General features: G+C 34.6%; 1 protein-coding gene and 1 long non-coding RNA gene across 3 annotated transcripts; one reads left to right on the forward strand and one right to left on the reverse strand.

Moving 5' to 3' along the window:
• The first annotated feature begins 2,785 nt into the window (after positions 1 to 2,785).
• Positions 2,786 to 22,627, forward strand: LOC123542230 (uncharacterized). Of its 2 annotated transcripts, none has more exons than XR_008368716.1 (4): positions 2,786 to 3,656; positions 19,281 to 19,448; positions 19,902 to 20,209; positions 22,319 to 22,627. It is a non-coding gene; the product is annotated as an uncharacterized LOC123542230 (long non-coding RNA). The 2 variants fall into 2 exon arrangements; XR_008368717.1 differs by having other exon boundaries at positions 19,902 to 20,042.
• LOC128551219 (uncharacterized) lies at positions 8,975 to 17,070 on the reverse strand. Its single transcript, XM_053531897.1, has 4 exons — positions 16,434 to 17,070; positions 14,616 to 15,942; positions 13,083 to 13,292; positions 8,975 to 11,928 (listed from the first exon to the last, which is right to left on the reverse strand). Exons 2-4 carry the CDS (start codon positions 15,939 to 15,941, stop codon positions 11,404 to 11,406), a joined length of 2,061 nt encoding a protein of 686 aa, XP_053387872.1. The 5' UTR covers position 15,942; positions 16,434 to 17,070; the 3' UTR covers positions 8,975 to 11,403.
• Positions 22,628 to 23,164: the final 537 nt, after the last annotated feature.

The raw sequence follows: 23,164 nt of genomic DNA on the forward strand, positions 1-23,164 counted from the left end.
CCCGCCCATCCATTTTAATTGGTTACCCGATATGATTGTATAATATAAAATATAGCATACTTTAATTTAAATATTAATGTGGAGCATGGCCAAAAAGTAAGCAGAGAAAAGATGTGTATAAATCAATTTAATTAAATATGTTAGTGTGAATTTATGTTTTTTATCCCAAATTTAACACGTTTTATTACACGTTATTTGAAGTGTTAAGAGTACCTTTTTATAAGTAGATGTATGTTTGATAGAAAGGTTTAAAACATGATTTTTTTTAGACATTCTTAAATTATTATAAAAGTTTATTACTGAAGTGGAAAAGATTCAATCGGAACCACATTGACGTTTTCAGAAATTTTTCGCTCCCGGATATTTTGAAAAGTTGGAAAAAGAAATTTTTTGCAGGTAATATGTTATTCTATTTGGTCATGTACTATAATTATGGAAAAAAAGGGTACTTTTTATTTCTTGTTGCCATGCTTTTTACAGTACTTTTTTTTTCCGTCCTTTTTTCTTCGTTTGAGCTGCAGGTGAAACGGAAAAAGGTGTCAAGTGTCAAAGGGAAGCCCAAAAAAGCAGTACTAGATTTCCCCCCGAAAAGTATGAAGAATGTTGTGAAAAAGTGACTGTGTTTTTGTTGTGTTTTAAAATGAAGAAAGAACTTTAAAAAATTTTAATCATTGGAAATTGTTCTTTTTTGTGGGGGTGGGAATCTGTGCCTTTGTAGTCCGTTTTTTCCCCCTCGTCCTAACCCCATTTCATCTTGACCTGGCCTGTCCCATTCCTGATTTGTATAAATAATATATATCATTTGAATTTAAATATTAATATAGAGCATGGCCCCAAAATAAGCAGAGAAATGTATATAGATGAATTTAATATGAAATATTGACTGTGTTCATTTGTAGTATTTAAAATGAAGAAAGAACATAAAAATTTTTAAACATTTGGGAAATTTTAAAATTTTTGTGGGGGGGGGGGAATATGTGCCCTTTGTAGTTGGGGGCCTTCCCATCGTCCTAACCCCATTTTATTTTGACCTGGCCCATCCCTTTCCCGATTTTTAAACCAGATATGAAGTAGAAAGTTTTGTCATATTTTTAATTAAAATTTTTAATTAGTGCTGGTCAAAAAAAAAAGCAGAGAGATGTGTTAGATGAATTTTAAAATGAAATATGTTAGTATGAAAATATGTTTAGCATGCAATTGCCTTAATGTAAAATTTATAAGAATTGAAAAAAAATACATTTTTGTAAGTAAAATTTATTTTGATGAAAAGGGCGAAAGCGTTAGTTTTTGGAGCGTTTTTTAATATGTTCGGATTCAGTTTTGTCTTATATGGAAAATTAGGGTCTGGAAAAACTCTTTTAGAGGTTTTGGGGAAAAAAATAAGCAGAGAATGGATTTGTATAAATGAATTAATATGAAAAAAAAATTATTCATTTTAAAATATGTTATTAATGCAAAGAACATTTTTTAAGTAAACTTGTTTTGAAGTGGTAAAAGTCATTTCTTTGTAAAAAAATATATATGGTAGAAAAGGTCAAAAGTGCCAAGCAACTGACTATATGTCCCATCAAAGTATAGTAGCGACTGATTGGATTTATTATGAAGTGAAAAGGAAATTAAAAAATGCAGTAGAAAGGGGGGTTTAAAATGAAGCAAGGAAAGATCATTTAAAATTGTAAAAAGTGACATAATTAAAAAGTTTTTTATTAGAATTGTATTTTTGTGGGGGGTGGAAACACTGTCCCGTCTATTCCAGTCCTTTCCCCAAACATCCTTTCGATTCCATCCGACCCCGCCCTTTATTCCTGATTGGTTGTCCCGTATGTTCATAAAAATAAAAATTTAATATAACTACCGAATTAAAATATTAATTTAGAAATAGTTTTATTAAAAAAAGAGAAAAAATGTGAATAGATAAATTTGATATGAAATATTTTTGTGTGAAAAAACTTTTGTATAAAGTTATATTGTGTTTATAAGTGTTTAGTGAAGGGAAAAAAAAATAAAATGTTAATAAATTTAAATTTATACTTTGTGGGGGATGGGGGAAAAAGTCCAGTCTTTTCAATTCCCTTTCCCCTTCTGCCTTCCTAAACCATCCTGACCCGGTCCATCCCATTTTGATGGGTAAACCCTGTATGATTGTACAAAAAAATATTGATTATAGCATATTAAATTAAGATTTAATGTTGGCTGCCAAAAAAGGAAAAGAAAAATATGTGTATCAATGAATAATTATGTTTTATTTGCAATTGACATTCTATGGTTAACCCTTTGTAAGAAGTGGTAAAAGTACACTTCTTTTAAGTGTTAATTTGATAGAAAAGGGTTTAAAAAATTTGTTTTTGAGCTTTCATAAAAAATTATGGAAACAGTCTTTACCCAAAAAACAAAAAGGCAAATGATTATTAAAACTGGAACCACATTGTATGGGCAATTGAAGGTTCTTTCGTTGTTGAAATTACATTCTTTTCTGTATTTTGAAAAATATGGGAAAAAGAAATTTTTTGATAGGTTTAAAATACTTTTCTGGTTTCAGTCATATTTTTGAATTTTGCCATTGTTGAAGCTTGGATTTTCCCCGGTGAAGGGAAAGTTTTTAAAAGGCTGTATTTATTTGTAGTGTTTGAAGGAGGAAAGAATAACAAAAGGGTACTTACGGGGAAAATTTTTTTTTTGTGGGTGGGGTTCTTTTTGCTGTGTATTTTGGTCCCCCCCTTTGTCTTTCCCATCCTGACCTGGCCCATCCCTTCCTGATTGTATCTAGAAGTGTTTGTAAAAAGAACTTGTTGCATATTTGAATGGAATTGGTTATTGAAGTAGTGTTATAGAATATGGCCACAAAAGCTGAAAAAAAGACAATGTATAAAAAATATTAATACCAAATATGTTAGTGTGAAAATGTGTTTTATTTATGCAATGGATACTTAGTTTAGTTTATTATTGTGTAAAATTAAAGTGTGTTTCAGGAAAGTATAATTTGTAAGTTTACACAAGTTTTATCAAACATATGGATACAGTTATACAGTATCATACATGATATAAGATAGAATAAATATTAAACCTGGAAAGACATTTGTAGCAATATGTAAGGGAAAGCTATTGGGTATTTAAACATTGAATGTAACAACATGACAGGTCTCTTACATTATACTGTTTCTAGAGAAAGAAGACAAAAGATGTTCAATGTGACAGCTGGAAATGTAAGTAGCAGGCTACAAGACTGATTTCCAAACCAAATGATAGGCACTGATATGTATTGTTGTTTATAAAATGTTTCATTGATATGTTTACCTGTTACACACAGGTAAATGTCAACTTCTGGGCACAAATTACAGGTGGAGGATGATTGATTTAGACTTTAGCCTAAGAGGATTTTAACTAATGTATTCCATGTAACTTTTACCATGATTTTAGATGCCTAAGTTCCAAAACATTAACACTCTTATTTGCAGAAACGCCCATGGATGAAGAATCAGACTGCCTAATGGAGGACGAATGATGAAAATTGTCACATGCTGCAAGAAAAATGCCGAGCTTGAAACATAGAATCCCACAAACCACCAGCACCAACTCAGACAGATGGTATTTCAACATACAGTAAATTCACTGTCGTAGAGCGGATATAGCTGGTCAAATCATACAAGAATGTTGAGGTAATGAAACTTAAATTCATATTTTTTTTATATTTTTTTTCATAACTGTTTACATTTGAACTTCTGCAGATAGTTGGGGAGTACTTTTAGTCTGCTGCAGGCAAACAACCACTGTGCAGACCAAGATCAGCCTGTACCTTCGTGCAGGATAATCATGGTCTGCACTGTTTGCTATTCAGTCAGTAAATGTTAAGTGGACACCCCTTTGAATCATAAGTGGTACTGCCAAAATTAAATGATTGACCAGTCCATTATAAAGAAAAGCAGGGGTAAAGGTTAAAGCATATTGCCATTGCCAAAAAAGATGAAGTTAACTGTTAACCCTTAGCTTGCGGGCGGCAAGTGATTCTGCCTTTGCGACCAGTGCAGTCTGATCATGGTCTGCACTGTTCGCTATTCAGTCATTAAATTTTTAGTAAACACCCCTTCAAATGATAAATGATACTGCCCAAATTGGAAGATGGACCAGTCCATTATAGAAATTTAGCATGGTAAGGGTTAAAGTTCTAATGCTTACTGGTACAAAGTATTTTGCTCTTTTTTCGTTTAAAAACAGAACTACATCATGTGTACCTACTACATTAAGATACAAAAATGGTATACTACTTCGGTGCAAAACAAAATTGTTTCTGGTTTCCTGACCTACACTAAAATTTTGGCCTGACCTTACTGGCCTTGGAGAACTTTTTTTAGCTCACCTGTCACAAAGTGACAAGGTGAGCTTTTGTGATCGCGCAGTGTCCGTCGTCCGTCCGTCCGTCCGTGCGTCCGTCCGTAAACTTTTTGCTTGTGACCACTCTAGAGGTCACATTTTTCATGGGATCTTTATGAAAATTGGTCAGAATGTTTATCTTGATGATATCTAGGTCAAGTTCGAAACTGGGTCACGTGCGGTCAAAAACTAGGTCAGTAGGTCTAAAAATAGAAAAACCTTGTGACCACTCTAGAGGTCACATTTTTCATGTGATCTTCATGAAAGTTGGTCAGAATGTTCATCTTGATGATATCTAGGTCAAGTTCGAAACTGGGTCACATGCAGTCAAAAACTAGGTCAGTAGGTCTAAAAATAGAAAAACCTTGTGACCACTCTAGAGGTCACATTTTTCATGGGATCTTCATGAAAGTTGGTCAGAATGTTCATCTTGATCATATCTAGGTCAAGTTCGAAACTGGGTCACGTGCCATCAAAAACTAGGTCAGTAGGTCTAAAAATAGAAAAACCTTGTGACCACTCTAGAGGTCACATTTTTCATGGGATCTTCATGAAAGTTGCTCAGATTGTTCATCTTGATGATATCTAGGTCAAGTTCGAAACTGGGTCAAGTGCCTTCAAAAACTAGGTCAGTAGGTCTAAAAATAGAAAAACCTTGTGACCACTCTAGAGATCACATTTTTCATGGGAACTTCATGAAAGTTGGTCAGAATGTTCATCTTGATGATATCTAGGTCAAGTTCGAAACTGGGTCATGTGCGGTCAAAAACTAGGTCAGTAGGTCTAAAAATAGAAAAACCTTGTGACCACTCTAGAGGTCACATTTTTCATGGGATCTTCATGAAAGTTGGTCAGAATGTTCATCTTGATGATATCTAGGTCAAGTTCGAAACTGGGTCACGTGCCTTCAAAAACTAGGTCAGTAGGTCTAAAAATAGAAAAACCTTGTGACCACTCTAGAGGTCACATTTTTCATGGGATCTTCATGAATGTTGGTCAGAATGTTCATCTTGATGATATCTAGGTCAAGTTCGAAACTTGGTCACGTGCGGTCAAAAACTAGGTCAGTAGGTCTAAAAATAGAAAAACCTTGTGACCACTCTAGAGGTCACATTTTTCATGGGATCTTTATGAAAGTTGGTCAGAATGTTCATCTTGATGATATCTAGGTCAAGTTCGAAACTGGGTCACGTGCCTTCAAAAACTAGGTCAGTAGGTCTAAAAATAGAAAAACATTGTGACCACTCTAGAGATCACATTTTTCATGGGATCTTCATGAAAGTTGGTCAAAAACGATGTCATACTCAAAACTGGGTCATGTGGGAAGAGGTGAGCGATTCAGGACCATCATGGTCCTCTTGTTTAAAACTAGCTGATGCTCTAAAGACATAACCCCTTTATTTCCCTTTATTTGTATTCAGTTTTCAGCACAAAAATGATTTCCTTTAAAGGCCTTGCCGATATTTTCAGTTGTTTCTTTTATGTTTGCTTTGGGCCAAAACATTCTTAAAAATTTTATACATGGGCGTTCTTTTCAGATTTTTAATGTTAAACAAAACACACAAAAACTATTTTCTCAACTTCTTCACATTTCCTATTTGTATTTTTGCAGTTGAATATTGTTTAAAGTCTGAAATGGTGTTAGAAATAGTGATTTTGGCTAAAACCTTGAATAACATATTTTTATTTTGAAAAGTATGAGGTGTTAGAACTAATTAAATGAATCTGTTGATCATTTTTGTATGATTTAATGTTAAATTTCTAAGACTTCTGTAACCATTTTACTACATTAAATAATAGCAGCAATACTATATTGAAGTGGAAACTTCCCTTCAAATAGGAGTTTGTTGAATGAAACTTTAATAACATCAGGTAACATCAATACAAGACTTTTAAAAACTCTGTTTTCAGAACTCAACTCAAATTAAGATCTGATTTATCCTCATCCATAAATCCCTAACGCAGCATGCCCTCTTCATTTTGAAGGCCAGATTTAACTATTTCTTAAAAAGGATTTTCTTCTGGAACTGTGTTTTGTTCAGAAACATGTCATTTTCATCGACAAAATTAACAAGTGTTCATCCTTGTTCTCGGCAAAGTTCTCGGGACTTAATTTATTATTTGGGGCCTCCGTGGCCGAGTGGTTAGAGCCGTTGACTTCAAACCATTTGCCCCTCATCGATGTGGGTTCGAAACCTCATTTGGGGTGTAGAATTCTTTACGTGAGGAAGCCATCCAGCTGGCTTACGGAAGGTCGGTGGTTCTACCCAGGTGCCCGCTCGTGATGAAATTGTGCACGGAGGGGCATCTGGGGTCTTCCTGCACCATTAAAGCTGGAAAGTCACCATATGACCTAAAATTGTGTCGGTGCGACGTTAAACCCAACAAAAAAAAAATATTCAATATTTTAATCTTACAGTGACTAACTTTCTTAATTTCATGGATGAAATATATCTGTTTAAAATTAAATGTTTGATAATTTCAAGAAACCTATTAATTGATGTTTCACAGTATAAAAGCATTTGTACATCATTGTTGTTCAGAAAAAAATTTGTGAAACTGCACTTTTTAAGTTTTAAACATGGACAGTGATGTTGGAATGTTTTAAACATGGACAATGATGTTAGAAGGTTTTAAACATGGGCATTGATGTTAGAATGTTTTAAACACTGACAATGATGTTAGAATGTTTTTAACATGGACAGTGATGTTAGAAATCAACTAACTGATGCTGTAAAGGCATAACCCCCTTATTTGTATTCATTTTTGAAAATAAAATCCGTAAAGTCTTCCTTTATTAAAAAAAAAATAAAATCCCGCCCCGCCCCCCACCCACCAAACAAAAAAAAATATAGTTTCCGACCTACCTACCCTAATTGTTTTGAGCATGTTACCAGAAACAAAAATTTTTTTTAGGCCTTAATATTTTAGCAAGTTTTATTTAGATATTTATATATTTTTTGTTTGTTTATTTTGGGTTTAACGCTGTTTTTCAACAGTATTTCAGTCATGTAACGGCGGGCAGTTAACCTAACCGGTGTTCCTGTATTCTGTACAGGTACAAACCTGTTCTCCGCAAGTAAATTCCAACTTCCCCACATGAATCAGAGTTGGAGGACTAATGATTTCAGACACAATGTTGTTTATCAAATAGTCACAGAGAACATACGCCCCGCCCGAGGATCGAACTCACGATCCCGTGATCCATAGACCAATGCTCCTACCTGCTGAGCTAAGCGGGCGGGCTTATATATTTTTTACTAGACTTTTACTTATCAGAAATATAGTATGAATCTTACTTTAACCAACCACTTAAGTTGCAAATAATCATCTAAAAGTGATAACTTTTTAAAAAAAATTCTTTTAAAAGACAAAAAAAAATGTATAATCAAATGTTACTCTAACAGCATTACCTCCTGTACATTCCAATTTTCTTCATTTTTTTTATACACACATAAAGGATACTGTGAAATCAATAATATTTGTGGGGTACTGATTAGACTAGCTCCTAGATGATATATCTTTTTTACATCTTTATGATTAAATGTAGTGAACTGAGCCAGTCTATATTCTTTGTCCAATATCATAATTTCAACATCATTCCTCTGTGAAAATCTCTAAAATAGACTGGCTTTTGTCTCTAGGAAATTAAATTCGTCAAAAAAGGGAAAATGTAGAAATATATTATCGGTCTAGTGACTAGTCTAGATACTGATTATTGTGGATTTCATGGTTGTGTCAGTCTACAAAATTTAAACCCAATGAACAGTTAAACTTCCCATTCATTTCATGTTCAGTAGTTGAAATCCACATATTCATATCCCCACAAAATTACCATTTTGACCAAAACCACGAAATTTCATGCCAACAAAACAAAATGATGACAGTATCATGCTGGATATGATGAATTCTATTTTTACAACCAGTGTAGATCATGATCAGACTGCACAGATGTTCAGCTCTGTTCTCCATTCAGTTATGGTAAACATCACTGTAAGCTGTTAAGGGTACCCACAGTCCAAATGAAAAATTGATAAGTCTATTATAGAAACTTAGCAGAGTAAGGGCTATACCCCATACTGCATTTATGTCTATACCCCATACACACAGTGTGAAAATACATTTGGGTAAATAGTCAGGAAAATAGACTGTTAAATAGTCAGAAAACCAGGATTATTCAGATACATATTTGATAAAAAAAAAATTAAAAAAGTAGACGTACCGATGCAGAATATTAATGCATCAGTTATTACAGATCTATTTCACTGAAATATCCGTAAAAGTAAAGGTTTGACTGTGAGCAGACAGAACATAATCCTTTTTAAATTTCTTTGTTAATGTTACTAGCTAAATAGTTGTACTTTCCAGAATAGAAATCATTCAACTTTTGATAAATTCTTTGTTTAAAGGGCTTGGTTCACTAAGGGTCAAAAACGGCCCAACCTCAGAAATAGATAAAACTTTGGATATGAACCCTCCGAAGCATTGCATTTCAGATAATAAATACAGTTTTATGGTTAGGAACATGCATGACGTCATAAAGATGACTCAAATTGTTATAGTATTATAACGTCATCTGTATTTAAAAAATACAACCAAGACAGACTCTGTTGTCCATTATTTTTAATTTAGGCAAGACAGCAATTCACATGCAACAAAATATAAAAATATGTCTATTTCATTACAACACCTAATGTTATTTGCAAAATTTACCTTTTCAGAGCAAAATAGAAAAGGCTGATCTTATGAATTACCCCACCCACTTATATATTACATAGATAGAATCACTAGCATTAAAATGGTATGAAACATGTATCTGAATATCCCATTTAACAGTAGTTTGTAGCAATCTACTATTTATTTCAATACATATACAATTAGATATATTCAATAGACATTGAGCCATACCAAAGTCTGTTACTATGACAACTATCGAGATTTAAATAACATTTTAATAAAAAAGCATAAAATCTGAATCTCATAAAAATATGCCATAGTCATGTCGACAATTTTCATATACAGTACGTGAGAATAATTTGTGCAACACCTCAACTTCTGTAGTTCTTATCAAGAAATGGATAATGTCAAAGTCAAAGTCTAATACCACCAAGTACTACCAAAGTTTTCCGCAAACGACTGAACACTTTCTAACATTATAACATAATATGATAAGTAATAACTTTCTAACATTACACAGCAACTTTCTTACATGACCTGATAACTTTCTAAAATGGCATTTATTAGTTGCGATGTGCATTTAAAGTTTAGCAGTGTATCACAAAACTACAGATTTTTTTAGAAAACAAACAATATCTTTAAGAAACAACCTATCTGTTAAATATATTTTACCTTTCTGTCCCGTATAATTGGATACTTAAAATATTTTCAATGAACTGCTCCCTTTAAAAAGGAATGCCACTTGTAAAGAAAAATGTAAACAATTGTCAAAAAACAATTAACCCTTACCATGCTAAATTTCTATAATGAACTTGTCCATCTTTCAGTTTGGACAGTGCCATAAACTGTTAAAAGGGGTGTCTACCAAAAAGATACTGGTTGAATAGTTAACAGTGCAGATCATGATCAGACTGCACGGACGTGCAGGCTGACCATGATCTTCACTGGCCACATAGGCAAGATCTGCCGTGTCCAGGATGGTAAGGGTTAAGTTTTAGTACAGGTACATTGTTGCAAATGCATCAAAACGGAGACATGTAACATTTTTTTAAAAATGGTGAGTTTTTAAAGGTGTTGAACTGTCGAGAAGTGTGGTATCTTCATGCAGTCCCTTAACGGAATTCAATATAGAGATATGAATAAATTGACAATGATTTTGTAGAATAATATAAGTTCTTTATATACTGTATAATTTTCATGTAAAACAATTCTTTCTTTCTATGCTTTGGTGAAGTTCGGACTTTTTTCTCATGGACTTAACTTTTAAACTTAACATTTTCTATCTAAACAATGTAGAATAGAAACATTGTTTGCCTCACAAAATATTTGAACCCACATACCTTAACTAGCAGAGTAAAGTGATAACTTCAACAAAGCTTACAGGTAGTAACCAAAATGGAATTCTTAAATTTTGAAAAGCAATTTTAATACTTATTCTAACACGACCTGAAACATTTATTATAAAAAGTATAAGAAAATCACCTATTAATTATTGTACATTCTAATCTGGCTAACAATGCTTTTATCATCACAACGATGTTATGTTGACGTCACAACGTGATATTTAGCGCCATGTACGCATCAAGAAATTGCGCTTTCAAATTTCATGGAATATTTTACTTAATAACATGTTTTAAACGAATAGTCACATTGCACATATGTTTTGATTAATTTATACACATACTGAATTAGTTATTCGCTTTTCTGAATAATTCGCAATAATTTTCGCTCGAACTGAATTCTGCCGCAAGACGTATTACCGTTTCCGGTCTTGGCGTGTTTCAACAAATTCCTACTAATGGCGCCATGCTTGCGCTAAGAAACAGTTCCATCATATTTGATATAAATTTTACAATAAAGAACATATTAGAATAGAAATAATTTACAGCAAAACAGTGCTTTATCACTATTTATACACTCTGGCGGTTATACGTCGTCCGAAATAATTACGTCTGACGTATAACCGCCCATTGTGTATAAATAGTGATAAAGCACTGTTTTGCTATAAATTATTTCTTAAATAAAATATAATACGCTTCTTTGGGAACAATGTGTGCCGCATGTGCTTCACAGCATAACATATGAAACAAGCGCATCCAATGTCTATCTGTTTTTATGTCGTAATGAAGTACTTCAACATACATGTGGTTAGGATATTTTTAAATAACTTGTGGTGTTAGAACTTAAATAATAAATACATTGCTGTATTTTATTGGTGAAAAAAATATAGGAAGTATTTTGGATGCGAATTATTACATCAAAAGTACATAGGACATTACCTAAACTCCTGCCTATACTTTTTCACTGATAAAACGAATCAATATGTATACATGGCTATTATGCAAAGACTATTTTCATTCATTCTTCTACTAAACTGCTAGCCACTGAACCAATATCAGAAGAGTCTATTGATTCTGGTAATTCATTTGCATCAGTCAGGTACTGACCCCAGTTTCTAACACCAAACGACACACGATTCGGATCATGCCTAGCACTACTAAGGTACCATACAATAGCAGCGATGTGAGAACAGACACCAACAACTCTCGCGCCAGCTCGACATTTACAATACCATGCGGTTACAGCATTACTGTTATATCTTATCCACAGCATATACTTCTTTGATGATATATGTCGACTTTGAATTCTAACTGACAGCAAATTGTTATCCTCCTTGTGAGCATGTATTACAGAGTCACCTTCAATGTATTCTTGGATATATGAAGAACTTAACTTCAGCTGGTAAACACCACATGTTAATGATCTCAACTGCTCATCAGTCAACACAGGAAAATTCTCCAAATCAGTTTCATCAATTGCAGTCCATTGGGTTTTTCTTCGGTCCAAGTGGTTGTCCTCAACAAATTCCTTCAGCGTATTTACCTTTAAAAAAAATAGAGAAAATATGTTATATTTGAATTTACAGTTCAACTTTCAGGCATAGAAAGGAAAACAGTGGTTTATTATGTAAAAATCAATATTCCCTGATAATAATCATTTGATGATAACATGCTACAGTCAAACCTGTGAAAAAGACCACCTGCATAAAAAATAACCACAATCACAAAGCCTGTCTGCAAAGACCACTATTCTGAACTCCAGTCAGATCATGTCAGTGATATTTAACCTGTTAACAGAGACTACCTGTGAACAAAGATATTTTTGCTGTTTTAACATGGGTGGTCTTTACAGACACGTTTGACTGTATTGAGATATTTAGTCCTTATTGTGATTGTGTTTGACTTTAAATACTTTAAGCTTGATTTCAGCCATGAATAAAACATGCAGCCAGTGCACCTTAGTAATGAATTATATGCAATGTATGTTAAACGATTTGCATACCGCAGTCTACAGTAAAATTTTCAGTAGTGAATGAACAAGAGCTGTCAGTGGACAGCGCGCTCGACTTTTCTCAGTGCTTGATAGTATAATATAAGCAATGAGTAAAACTTACAATAAGCATATTCTAAGTCGACGAGGTGTCATAATTCATTCAAAATTGTTTTTTTACAGACTGGGGCCATGATGGTAAACAAGTATGCAAAATATGAAAGCAAACTTTAACGTTTTTTCTAAGTCGAAAAGGGGCCATAACTCAGTCAAAATGCTTGATAGAGTGGCCTCCTCCTTTTTACAGACTGCGGTCATGATGGTAAACAAGTATGCAAAGTATAAAAGCAATATCTCAATGGACTTTGAAAATATTTGGGGTGGTACGCAAACTATAACATTTATGTTATGCTCACGCCGACGCCGGGGCAAGTAGGATAGCCCCTCTATTCTTCAAGCTAAAAATGGCTGTGGATGGTTCATTAGCAAATATCATGAAAAGACATTGCCGTGCCGTGGATCGAACTCAAGATACCCTGATTGCGAGTCCTGAGTACTCTACTACTAGAAAAAAACACGGTGTTAGCTTCCATTTTGCCTATCACTGAGTCGGAACTATTTTGGCATGCATCATTTGCTGTTGCATTTTAGTATCAAATTGATAGTGAACTCACCATGTAATGCAACGTATACAATAATAAACCTACCTCCATGGATAATTCTCGCATATGGTCTGCTAGTGTTGCATCTTCATCTTCACTGGTTGATCCACTTAGTGCAGGGAAGTACTTGTTTGAGATGGCACATACTATTTTTACGAAGTCTCCAATAAAAGGAACTTGACTAGTAGGAAGTACCTTGTCAAGGTACTTGTACCTTTTAATGCGGGAATTAGCTGACTCTACCACCCATCTTATCTGCAAAAAAGTCAAAAACATTTCATTTCCATAAGTTCATAGAGGATATTACATGGGTGCCTTTTCATACTGAATTTATTAAACGAGTTGAATAAAATGATAAAATGCGAGGTTCTGCCGAGCATTTTATCAATTTTATTCAACGACTTTAATAAATTCAATCTGGAAAGTCACAAATGTAATATTCTTTTTATCACATGTTATCGTTTCCTGTCAAAACATCAACAAATCTACTTTCTTTTACTATATAAACAAGTCAATTTGACAAACGTCTCCTATACTGTAAATGACGTCAACGTCAAAGCTTTATTACACTAGTGTATTATAATTTTTATTTAATGGCTTTATTACACTCCCGCGACGTCAAACATGTGATAAAGATAAATATATGTGTTTGTTGAGGGTCTGTGATATTATAGACTAACTCCTAGACTGATATATCTTTTCTTTTTACATTTTTATGATTGAATGTAGTGATCTGAGCCAGTCTATATCATATGTCCAATATCATAATTTAACATCATTCCTCTGTGAAAATCTCTAAAATATACTTGTTTATGTCTCTATGGAATTGAATTCGACAAAAACGGGAAAAATATTGAAATATTTTTATTATCAGTCTAGTGGTTAGTCTAGTGATATTACTGCTTACTATAGACTTTGTCTCATTTTTGTTTATATTTTAATCAGTCAAAAAGCGTTTGCCAATTGCTCGACAATTTTTCTGTTTGACTTTGATGAAGTTCAAGGTCGCAAATCCACACATCAGTGTGAAATTCTTGTGACTTTGAGTAATTGTAGCGAGTATAAAATGACCCAGTCAAGAAGTCAGATTTTAAAATTAAATTTTAAGTACCTGAGATTATTACACTGAAAGTTAAGGTGTACACATACACTCGTCGACAACTAAGTCATTCCGTATTTTGACTTATATCCTTGGAAAAAAACAATGCTTATATACAAAACTTTTTTTGTCAATTATGATAATATGAGATGTGCCATGAGAAAACCAACAGAGTGACTTTGCGACCAGCATGGATCCAGACCAGGATCCATGTTGTTCGCTAATCGTTTTTCTACTTGCAACAGGCTTTAAAAACGAACAGCATGGGTCCTGACCAGACTGCGCGGATGCCGGTTGCAAAGTCACTATGTTGGTTTTCTCATGGCACCGCTCATATTAATTTTTATGCTTTATTCTAAATATATGCAGTTTAACCTGTATTAAAGGCCATATTCGAGTAATTAACGTCCTTTGTAAAGACAGCAACGGTTAACACAGCATAATACTATGGTAGAATCTCAGTTCAACATACACCTTACCTTAGTGACCAATCTGCTCATATTGGCATCTTCCGCTGACATCTGCTTTTCTCCCTTCTTCATGAAAGTTGGCATGGCAGCTCGTATGCCCATATCTTCGAGAATGGACACCGAGTCACGAAAACCTCTGTCAATAACAATTAAATCATCTTCTTTCAAGAATGACTTTATATCTTCCACATTTTTCTTTAACATGTAATTTAATATCGTTGCGTCATTGTTTTTAGCAATATAAGGACCCATGATTGTCACAAAGTGTCCTGTTGAAGTTACTACAACCATTGGTTTGACCAGGGGTCTGGACTTGTGTATGCTATATGACTGGCGCTGGAAATAAAAGTTATTACTTTTTTGTATATAAATGTACGTGCCATCTAATACAAGTATCATACTATTGTCATCAACACCAAACAGTGACTTTGCCAGGGGACGTGTGTGCTTGTTGATGATCTGCTCACGTGTGACAGATTCAAGACCCAGGTATAATGGTACAAACGACCTCATCAATGCCTTGCGCACGGTTGAAACAGCTCTTCTTACACTGGAAACGCTTATTCTGAAAATAGTTGCTAACAGTCGGTTTGACAAAGCTGATTTCAGTTTAAACAAAAACAGTCCAACAGACATACGGGGTGATCTGGATGGTGTACTTTTAACTTTATCCAGAATATGCCGGCACAAATCCTCAAACTGAGCACTAGATAAACCTGTCATATGTTTACAGTCTTCATCTCTGATGTTATCAAAACTTAAAAAACTATCCATGTGCTGCTGACAAACTTGCCTCATTTGTTGCACCAACTGTGTTATTGAGGTTCTATTCAACATTGACTGCTCTGTCACAGGAATTTTTTCTAACAATTCTGGCAGTATATTCCCATCACTGTTGACATGAACTGGGCAACATCTTGAACCAGCCCGAATCAATATGTTTTTGTCAATAAATGCCCAAAACCTAGCATTTTGTGAAACAACTATGAGTTTTGGCCCTGGTCTTTTACATACAATACATCTGGAATGTGTACTAGGGGCTCCAGGTATACCTAAGGACACTGATGGTGGACTGGAAACTGTTGTAGGTCTTGATAATTTTAATGGCGGCTCAAAGTCCGGATCCTTTACCTGACCTGTTACATTTTTACAAGCTGATTTAACCTCTGCCTTGTAATACCGATGTTTACATTTGTTACAGATAATATCAGTCTCTGAAATGTTGGTAATAAGTAACTGATGTTGTAAGTATTTTCTGACTGAGGAATTTATAATTCTTCTTTCTTTAGGCTTGGTTCTTTTGTTGCAAACAATGCAGTTGTAATATTTCGTCATTCTGCAAAGAAAAAGTAATGCATACATTTTAATAATTTCCAAATTTTGTTAATTTCAGTTCTTCTGAGTAAACAAAAAAAGAGATTGTAACTGAAACAATAAAAAAAAATTAGACATTCCACCTAGGTTTCGAACTCGGGTCGACGGCGTGACAAGCGAGTCTGCTATCCATTATGCTAATCAATCTACACGTTCACATCCTGATATGGATATATTTATACATAGTAGATCTATATAAAATAAACAGTAGCCGTCTTCGGATGTAAATTATTCCACTTTTTACAACGCTTTTTGTCTTTATTATTAGGATATACTTGCCTTTTCATTTTCAATCCAAGTATACATATAAGTGTTGTCTTCCTAAAGGATGACGTCATTGTGTAGATTACATACTTGCGTCGGCTGCTAACGGTTCGCTACTGTTTCGTACATTTATATCATAAAAAAGACCATTTGAAACAAACAAATATATCATCAAAACGTGTCACTTACTTCTCAAACTTACTGTTCCATTTTTATATCACAATCCTTCCCAGAAATACACGTAGGGATGAAAATCCCAAGCGATTACACATATCAACTTGTTTACATTGCGTCACAGAAACGGTGTCCAAGTAGATTTTAACCGGGTCGTTTTTATGCTAACAAATAGCTATTTATTCGGTTCAGCACAGAATCTTTGAACCGTAACAACTGACATTCATTTTTTTTTTAATTTCTTTACAACTGAAACGTAGATTTTAGAAAATACTCGTTCTGGAACAAAATTAATGAATAATGTAATTCCTACCATTTTGACCACGGACCAACGCCCTCGTCTCTAATTTTTATAATATTTACCACCGGCACAGCTGTCGACAGTCATAAGATTTTTCTTGAGCAACAAACACAAATCAAAGAATCTTTTATAAAAATATTTTGGTTGTCGAGAGCTGTGCTCTTACTTAAATTTCTATTTTAAGGGATGGAAACATCCAAAAATCACGCTAAATTCCGTATCAGGGGTGTTTTCGCAAACTGTTGCCGTGGTTACCATACGAGGAAACATGTCAACAAATGCATCAATGTGAGTTTCAATACTTGTTTTACCAGTATACATCACACAAATAACTGAATAATGTATTTTAGATTTCTGCAAAATATTGGGCCATTTCCAACTCTTACCGAACCAAGCCCTTTAGGACTGGGACGATTACTTGGTTAATCGGATCCGATTCGATTACTAGGTAGAACCGGTTTCAATTTTGTATCTCAAACAATAAATATCACAAGTGGTACTTTATCTTTATACATTTCTTTGACCAGCACATAGATCCAAGTTATATTTCGGCTAAAACACATCTACTGAAGGCAGTCAATAGTCTCAGATTTGCATGTCATGATATATCTAAAATAAAATACACCAAAATATAACTTATTAGTTGTCACACAGCTGGCAAACAATAGTCGGTAAGTTTCTAATGAAGTTAGCTGTTGGAAGTATGAAGATACGGTCGTCAGGAAAGAAAAACAGCATTTTCCACATGGCGGCCGATAAACCGGTTCGATTCGATTTCAAACAAAAAATTAGGTTACAGGGGTTTCAAAATTTTGAAATCGTCCCAGCCCTATTTACATTAAGTTTTTTTAAATCTTTAGACTCTATTTATATTTATAAGCATTGATTAGTTTTGCTCTGAGCCCTCGCTAGTGCTAATGCAGATTTTCAAAACATGGCATTAACTAGCTATTATCCACTGTAGGATGTATCACCTTGAGTTCTTTGGATTCCTCAACTTTTTGACAAATATGCTTTATAAACAGTATATGTTAATGCTGCAAAGGTCATTATTGTAATGTAAAGTTTACTTGGACATTTACCATGGTAAAAATTAACATACAGTAAAACCTGCTGTAGTGGTCACCTCTGTTAAGCAGTCAACCTGTCTTAAGCAGCTAGTGTCACATTTTCAAATATAGTCTTTCATTCTGTTATTTACCTGCATTAAGCAGCCACATGCTTTAAGCAGCCACTTTTTTCTCTCATTTGGCTGGCTGCTTAAGACAGGTTTTGCTGTACTCTGCTTTTAAAGACAATGTCAGCTCTTTTAGAAATATTGTTGCTATTTGCAACCATAGCTTGTTGTTGATACCTCTTCTTTTTCTGGTAAAAGACCATGAATGCAAGGCAATTTTTACGAAGTGCTCAAAGGTGAGCTTTTGTGATCGCCCTGTGTCTATCGTCCGTCGTCAACAATTTGACTGTTAACACTAGAGGTCACAATTTTGGCTCAAACTTAATGAAACTTTGTCAGAATGTTACCCCCAATAAAATCTTAGACAAGTTTGATATTGGGTCATCTGGGTTCAAAAACTAGGTCACCAGGTCGAATCGAAGGAAAGGCTTGTTAACACTCTAGAGGTCACAATTTTGGCCCAATCTTAATGAAACTTGGTGGTCAGAATGTTACCCTCAATAAAATCTTGGACGAGTTTGATATTGGGTTATCTGGGGCCAAAAACTAGGTCACCAGGTCAGTTCAAAGGAGAAGCTTGTTAAATTTCTAGAGGTCACAAGTTTGGCCCAATCTTATAAATCTGGTATAATAATAATAATAATAATCTTAATGAAACTTAGTCAGAATGTTACCCTTTATAAAATCTTGGACGAGTTTGATATTGGGTCAACCAGGGTCAAAAACTAGGCCACCAGGTCAGATCAAAGGAAAAGGTTGTTAACACTGAAAAGGCCAGATTTATGACTGTATCTTCATCTTGGTCAGAATGTTAATCTTAATGATCTATAGGTCAAGTTTAAATGTGGGTCAGGTGGGGTCAAAAATGAGTTCATTAGGTCAAATCAAAGGAAAACCTTGTTAACACTTGAGGCCACATTTATGACTGTATCTTCATGAAAATTAGCCAGAATGTTAATCTTGATGATTTTTAGGCCAAGTTCGAATCTGAGTCATGTGAGGTCAAAAACTAGGTCACTATGTCATTTCAAAGGAAAAGCTTGTTAACACTGTAGATATTGGGTCATCTGGGGTCTAAAACTAGGTCACCAGGTCAAATCAAAGGAAAAGCTTGTTTACACTCTAGAGGCCACATTTATGACTGTATCTTCATGAAACTTAGTCAGAATATTAAACTTGATGATCTTTAGGTCAATAGATCAGGTGTGCGATACAGGGCCTTCATGGCCCTCTTGTTAAGAAAATGGGGGGAAAATCGCTATGTATAATTCTTGTCTTGATACCATTTTGAAACTAGGCATTTTTCCCAGGATTTATATTTTGTGTTACTGCCAGTACATCTGTGCGGGAGAAATTCTGAGTTAATTCTGTATAACATTTTCAGTTGATGGACAATGAAGAGCAGTTACATGACATGAAAGTACAGCTGACCACAGTGCAGGGTAACCACAAGGAATCTATTGAACAGCTTGGGGACAAGTCCCAGCAAGTGGCCATGCTGAGGACTGAGGACTCTCGAACACAGCAACAGAACCAGGCAATGTCTGAAGATGTAAGCTTTAAGGATTTACCTCCCTTTGATAAAGTTGTAATAGATATTTTTGTATAGAAGATTGAAGAATTTGACCAGAGCCATACTTGAAAATTAAAAGTCAAGGGTGCTACCTAATGAAGCCCGGGCATGTCCTATCCAAGGGTTCAAAGTGATGAAGTGACTTAGACAGCAATAGACAGTATTTTTAAGGACAAAGCCAGAAGTTAAAGATTGCTTGAGTCTGTCTGATTGCAAGTTTTCAGCAGTTTGGAATCAAAAGAAACTTTCATTTGATTAATATCAGTGCTGCTTGTTATTCAAGATTATGATCTGGCTGCTTGAGAAAAGTTTAAAATAGATCAAGATGTTGATGTTGGAATTGAGATGACTGAAGCCGTTGATGTCTGTTTCTGTTTGCCTGTTTAACTTTTTGAAATATGTGTTGTTTAGTTTATACATAATTTATTTCAGGTTGATTGTGAATGAAGTTCTACAATTTATATTAATCACTCTCGACACCTCATTCCTGATGGAATCCATCGCCACGAACATATGAGAGAAGAGGCCAGTTTCTGCCCTTTTAATGCTGAGCGCCAAGCAAGGGAGCCACTGGTACCATTTTGTATGTCTTTGGTATAACACAGCCAGGGATTGAACCCACGACCTCCCGCACTCAGAGCGGATGCTCTACCACTAGGCTATCGAGGCGGTTGTTGTTTATTGTTACAGTTGAGCAGTACATCAGCTGAAGCAAGAATTAAAGAAGATGCAAGAGCAAGGTTACAAACCATTTGTTGTGACTATAGATTTTTCCAGTTCTACCAATTGACATTGCTTCATATTTGGTTTCGGGTTTAACATTTTTAATTCCTTCATTAATGTTTAGATAACTTGTATCTCAATTCTTGTTGTCAATTCAGTAATTTGTATGTCTGATTTGTACATTATTTAGTTAGTCCTATTTCTATTATCTATGCAGCTGTAGTAGTTGCACTGTCAGTGAGAATTGCTTTGCTATATGAGTTATAATTTAATTGGCCAGGAAATTATTCAACATGACTGAGCAATCAAAATTAGTATATTATCAATTAAAATAATTTTGTGTACATTCTGAAAAAAACAACAGCATTTCAATCAATAAAATGCAAAACACAGTAAATAACCAATTTATCTGTAGGCAATAAAATTTATGATTCTCTGACAATAATTAGGCTACATGCATACATGCCATAATTTTTCCGGACCTTTCCGGGATTCTGAGTTAAAATTTCTGGGATTTTTACCCTTTTTCTGGGACATACACTGTGACATTAGTATTCGTCTGTTTCATGCATAAATATCATAAAAACCATATGCAGTTTCCGGAGATAAACATTGTTCCCTCGCTTAGGAATAATTTGTTGCAAATGTCGTCTAGCTTTCTAAGGGAGGTAAATAAGGTAATTTACGTCTATAGTTCGGCACGTGAATTGGTTGCGTTCCCGAGGTGAACTGAATTGGGAGACTTGCTATATACGAAGAATTAACCTGGTCATCGTGATTTAGAATCCAGCTTATTTGGTATCTTTTTAAAGCTTAAAAGTTTACCTAGAATCATTAATAAAATGGAATCCTCAAAGGAATGAAATAAATCTTACAAGTAGATAAAATCGATATAAAATATTTCAGGTTGGGTCAATTTTCAAGGATCGGCCGGCAAAAGCATTCAATAGTCAAAAGTTTAATTTAGAATATGTGTGACAATCATACTACATTTTGAAAGATTACAACCTTTTAAAATAATTATCGTTTAATTGACCGTTTTCACCCATTTCTTCCAATCAAGGCTACATGTAGCTTCACCGCCTACGTGCTAACAACAACGAGATTTTCGGCTATTGTTCCTAATATTAAATTATCATAAAACTGTTATTGATTGCATAATTTTGTCAGTTCATAATCAGGGTCATCAAAATAGCTGACTGTAAATTAATCTGGGTCATCAAAAGATCGCAGTGCACAATATGAGTGGTGATCGGAGCTAGCTTAATCAACATGTGTCCCGCTCGAGGGCATGAAACTGATTATTGAATAAGAAGGAATAAACAATGTGACACCGGTGACTGTTTACTGTGTTTTATTCATGTAAAATTCAACAATTTATAGGCCAAAAAAACTAGTTTTTTGGGGGGTTATTTTTGTTTTTCTGTATTTTTAATTTTCCGGGACATTTCAACACTGTCCAGGACACCGGGACGAGTATGTGATTTCCGGGATAATCCGGGACGTATGACATGTATGCTACATGTCAAGTCTACAGGGGTTTGTTTTATGGACCCTTACCAGAGTGGACCAGACAGGATTTTGTATATTGGGGATTAAAAAGTCTGGTATTTGGGGGTGGGGGTGTCACTTATATAGGAAATTTTCTTTGCCTCTAAGTAAAGTTGCTAGTTAGCAATACTTCATGTCCCAGCTGTAACATTTAAGTTTATCAAGGTGTTGCTATGAATCTTCACTTGTTAAGTACTGTGAAATCATTTAAATTCGCTGGCATGAATTTCGCGCAAATGTGAAAAGGACTGTTTCGTGCGGGCTTTAATTCGCGTATTTTCAATTTATAAATGAAAAAAATAAATTAAAAAATAATAATAGCGTGGTCTTAAATTTGCCCATCGGTTCTAGTGCGATATATGCGAAAATTCGTCCTATGCAAATAAAAATGATTTCACAGTATGAAAAGATGTATCTCACCCAGTTTGAGTTTTTACCTCCAATTTCAGGGTTTTGATCCTAATTCAAAGATAATGGCACTCCATGTCAGTGTTATTTGTTACTTATTTAATAACATCACTTGTAAATTATTCATCATTATTTGAAATATTGAATTTTAGCTCCAAAATTTCTAGATGAAGTACAGTGACCTGAAACAGGAAGCGATCACATCCCAGGAAAGGAACCAAGCCCGCCCACTTAGCTCAGTAGGGATCGCGAGTTCGATTCTCAAGCGGGGAGTATACTGGTACAGAATCCAGGAACGCTGGTTAGGTTAACTGCCTGCCGTTACATAACTGAAATACTGTTGAAAAACAACGTTAAATCCAAAACAAACAGGGCAGGAACCACCAAGGTCTTCAGGAGCTCTCTGCAAAGGAGGAAGAATTAGTTGTTGTTAAAGTGGAACTCAGTGCCTTACAAGAAAAATACAAAACAAGTGTAATGATGTGAGTATATATTTGTTTAGTCTATTGAGTTTTAACTTTAAACAGTATTTTCTGAATTTGAATATGAACGTGTATATAGAGTTGTTACATGTCAGTGTTGTAAACATTTGTAACTTCAGCTGCTCATAACTTCTTCCTTATCATACAAACTACCAGAAAAGTAACATTTCTTGAAGCTTGATAAGTTAGATGCTCAAGTACTTATACCAGAAACTACAAAACTGTGTATTTGAAAAGAGCAGTACGTGTGTGAAAATATAATTATTTGTATGAATGACTACCAGGTAAAGCCTAAAAACAAAATTCTTTGTTTCCAGTAACATGCTCAAAAAAAATTAGGGTAGGTAGGCCGGAAATTTTACTTTTTTATTTTTTTTAGCTCACCTGAGCAATGCTCAGGTGAGTTTTTCTGATCGCTCAATGTCCGTCGTCCGTCGTCTGGCGTCTGTCGTCTGTCTGTCAACATTTAGCTTGTGTAGGCGATAGAGGCTGTATTTTTCAATTAATCTTCATGAATTTTGGTCAGAATGA

This window comes from Mercenaria mercenaria, chromosome 19 (genome assembly GCF_021730395.1).
Source record: "Mercenaria mercenaria strain notata chromosome 19, MADL_Memer_1, whole genome shotgun sequence".
In the NCBI taxonomy this organism is placed as follows: domain Eukaryota; kingdom Metazoa; phylum Mollusca; class Bivalvia; order Venerida; family Veneridae; genus Mercenaria; species Mercenaria mercenaria.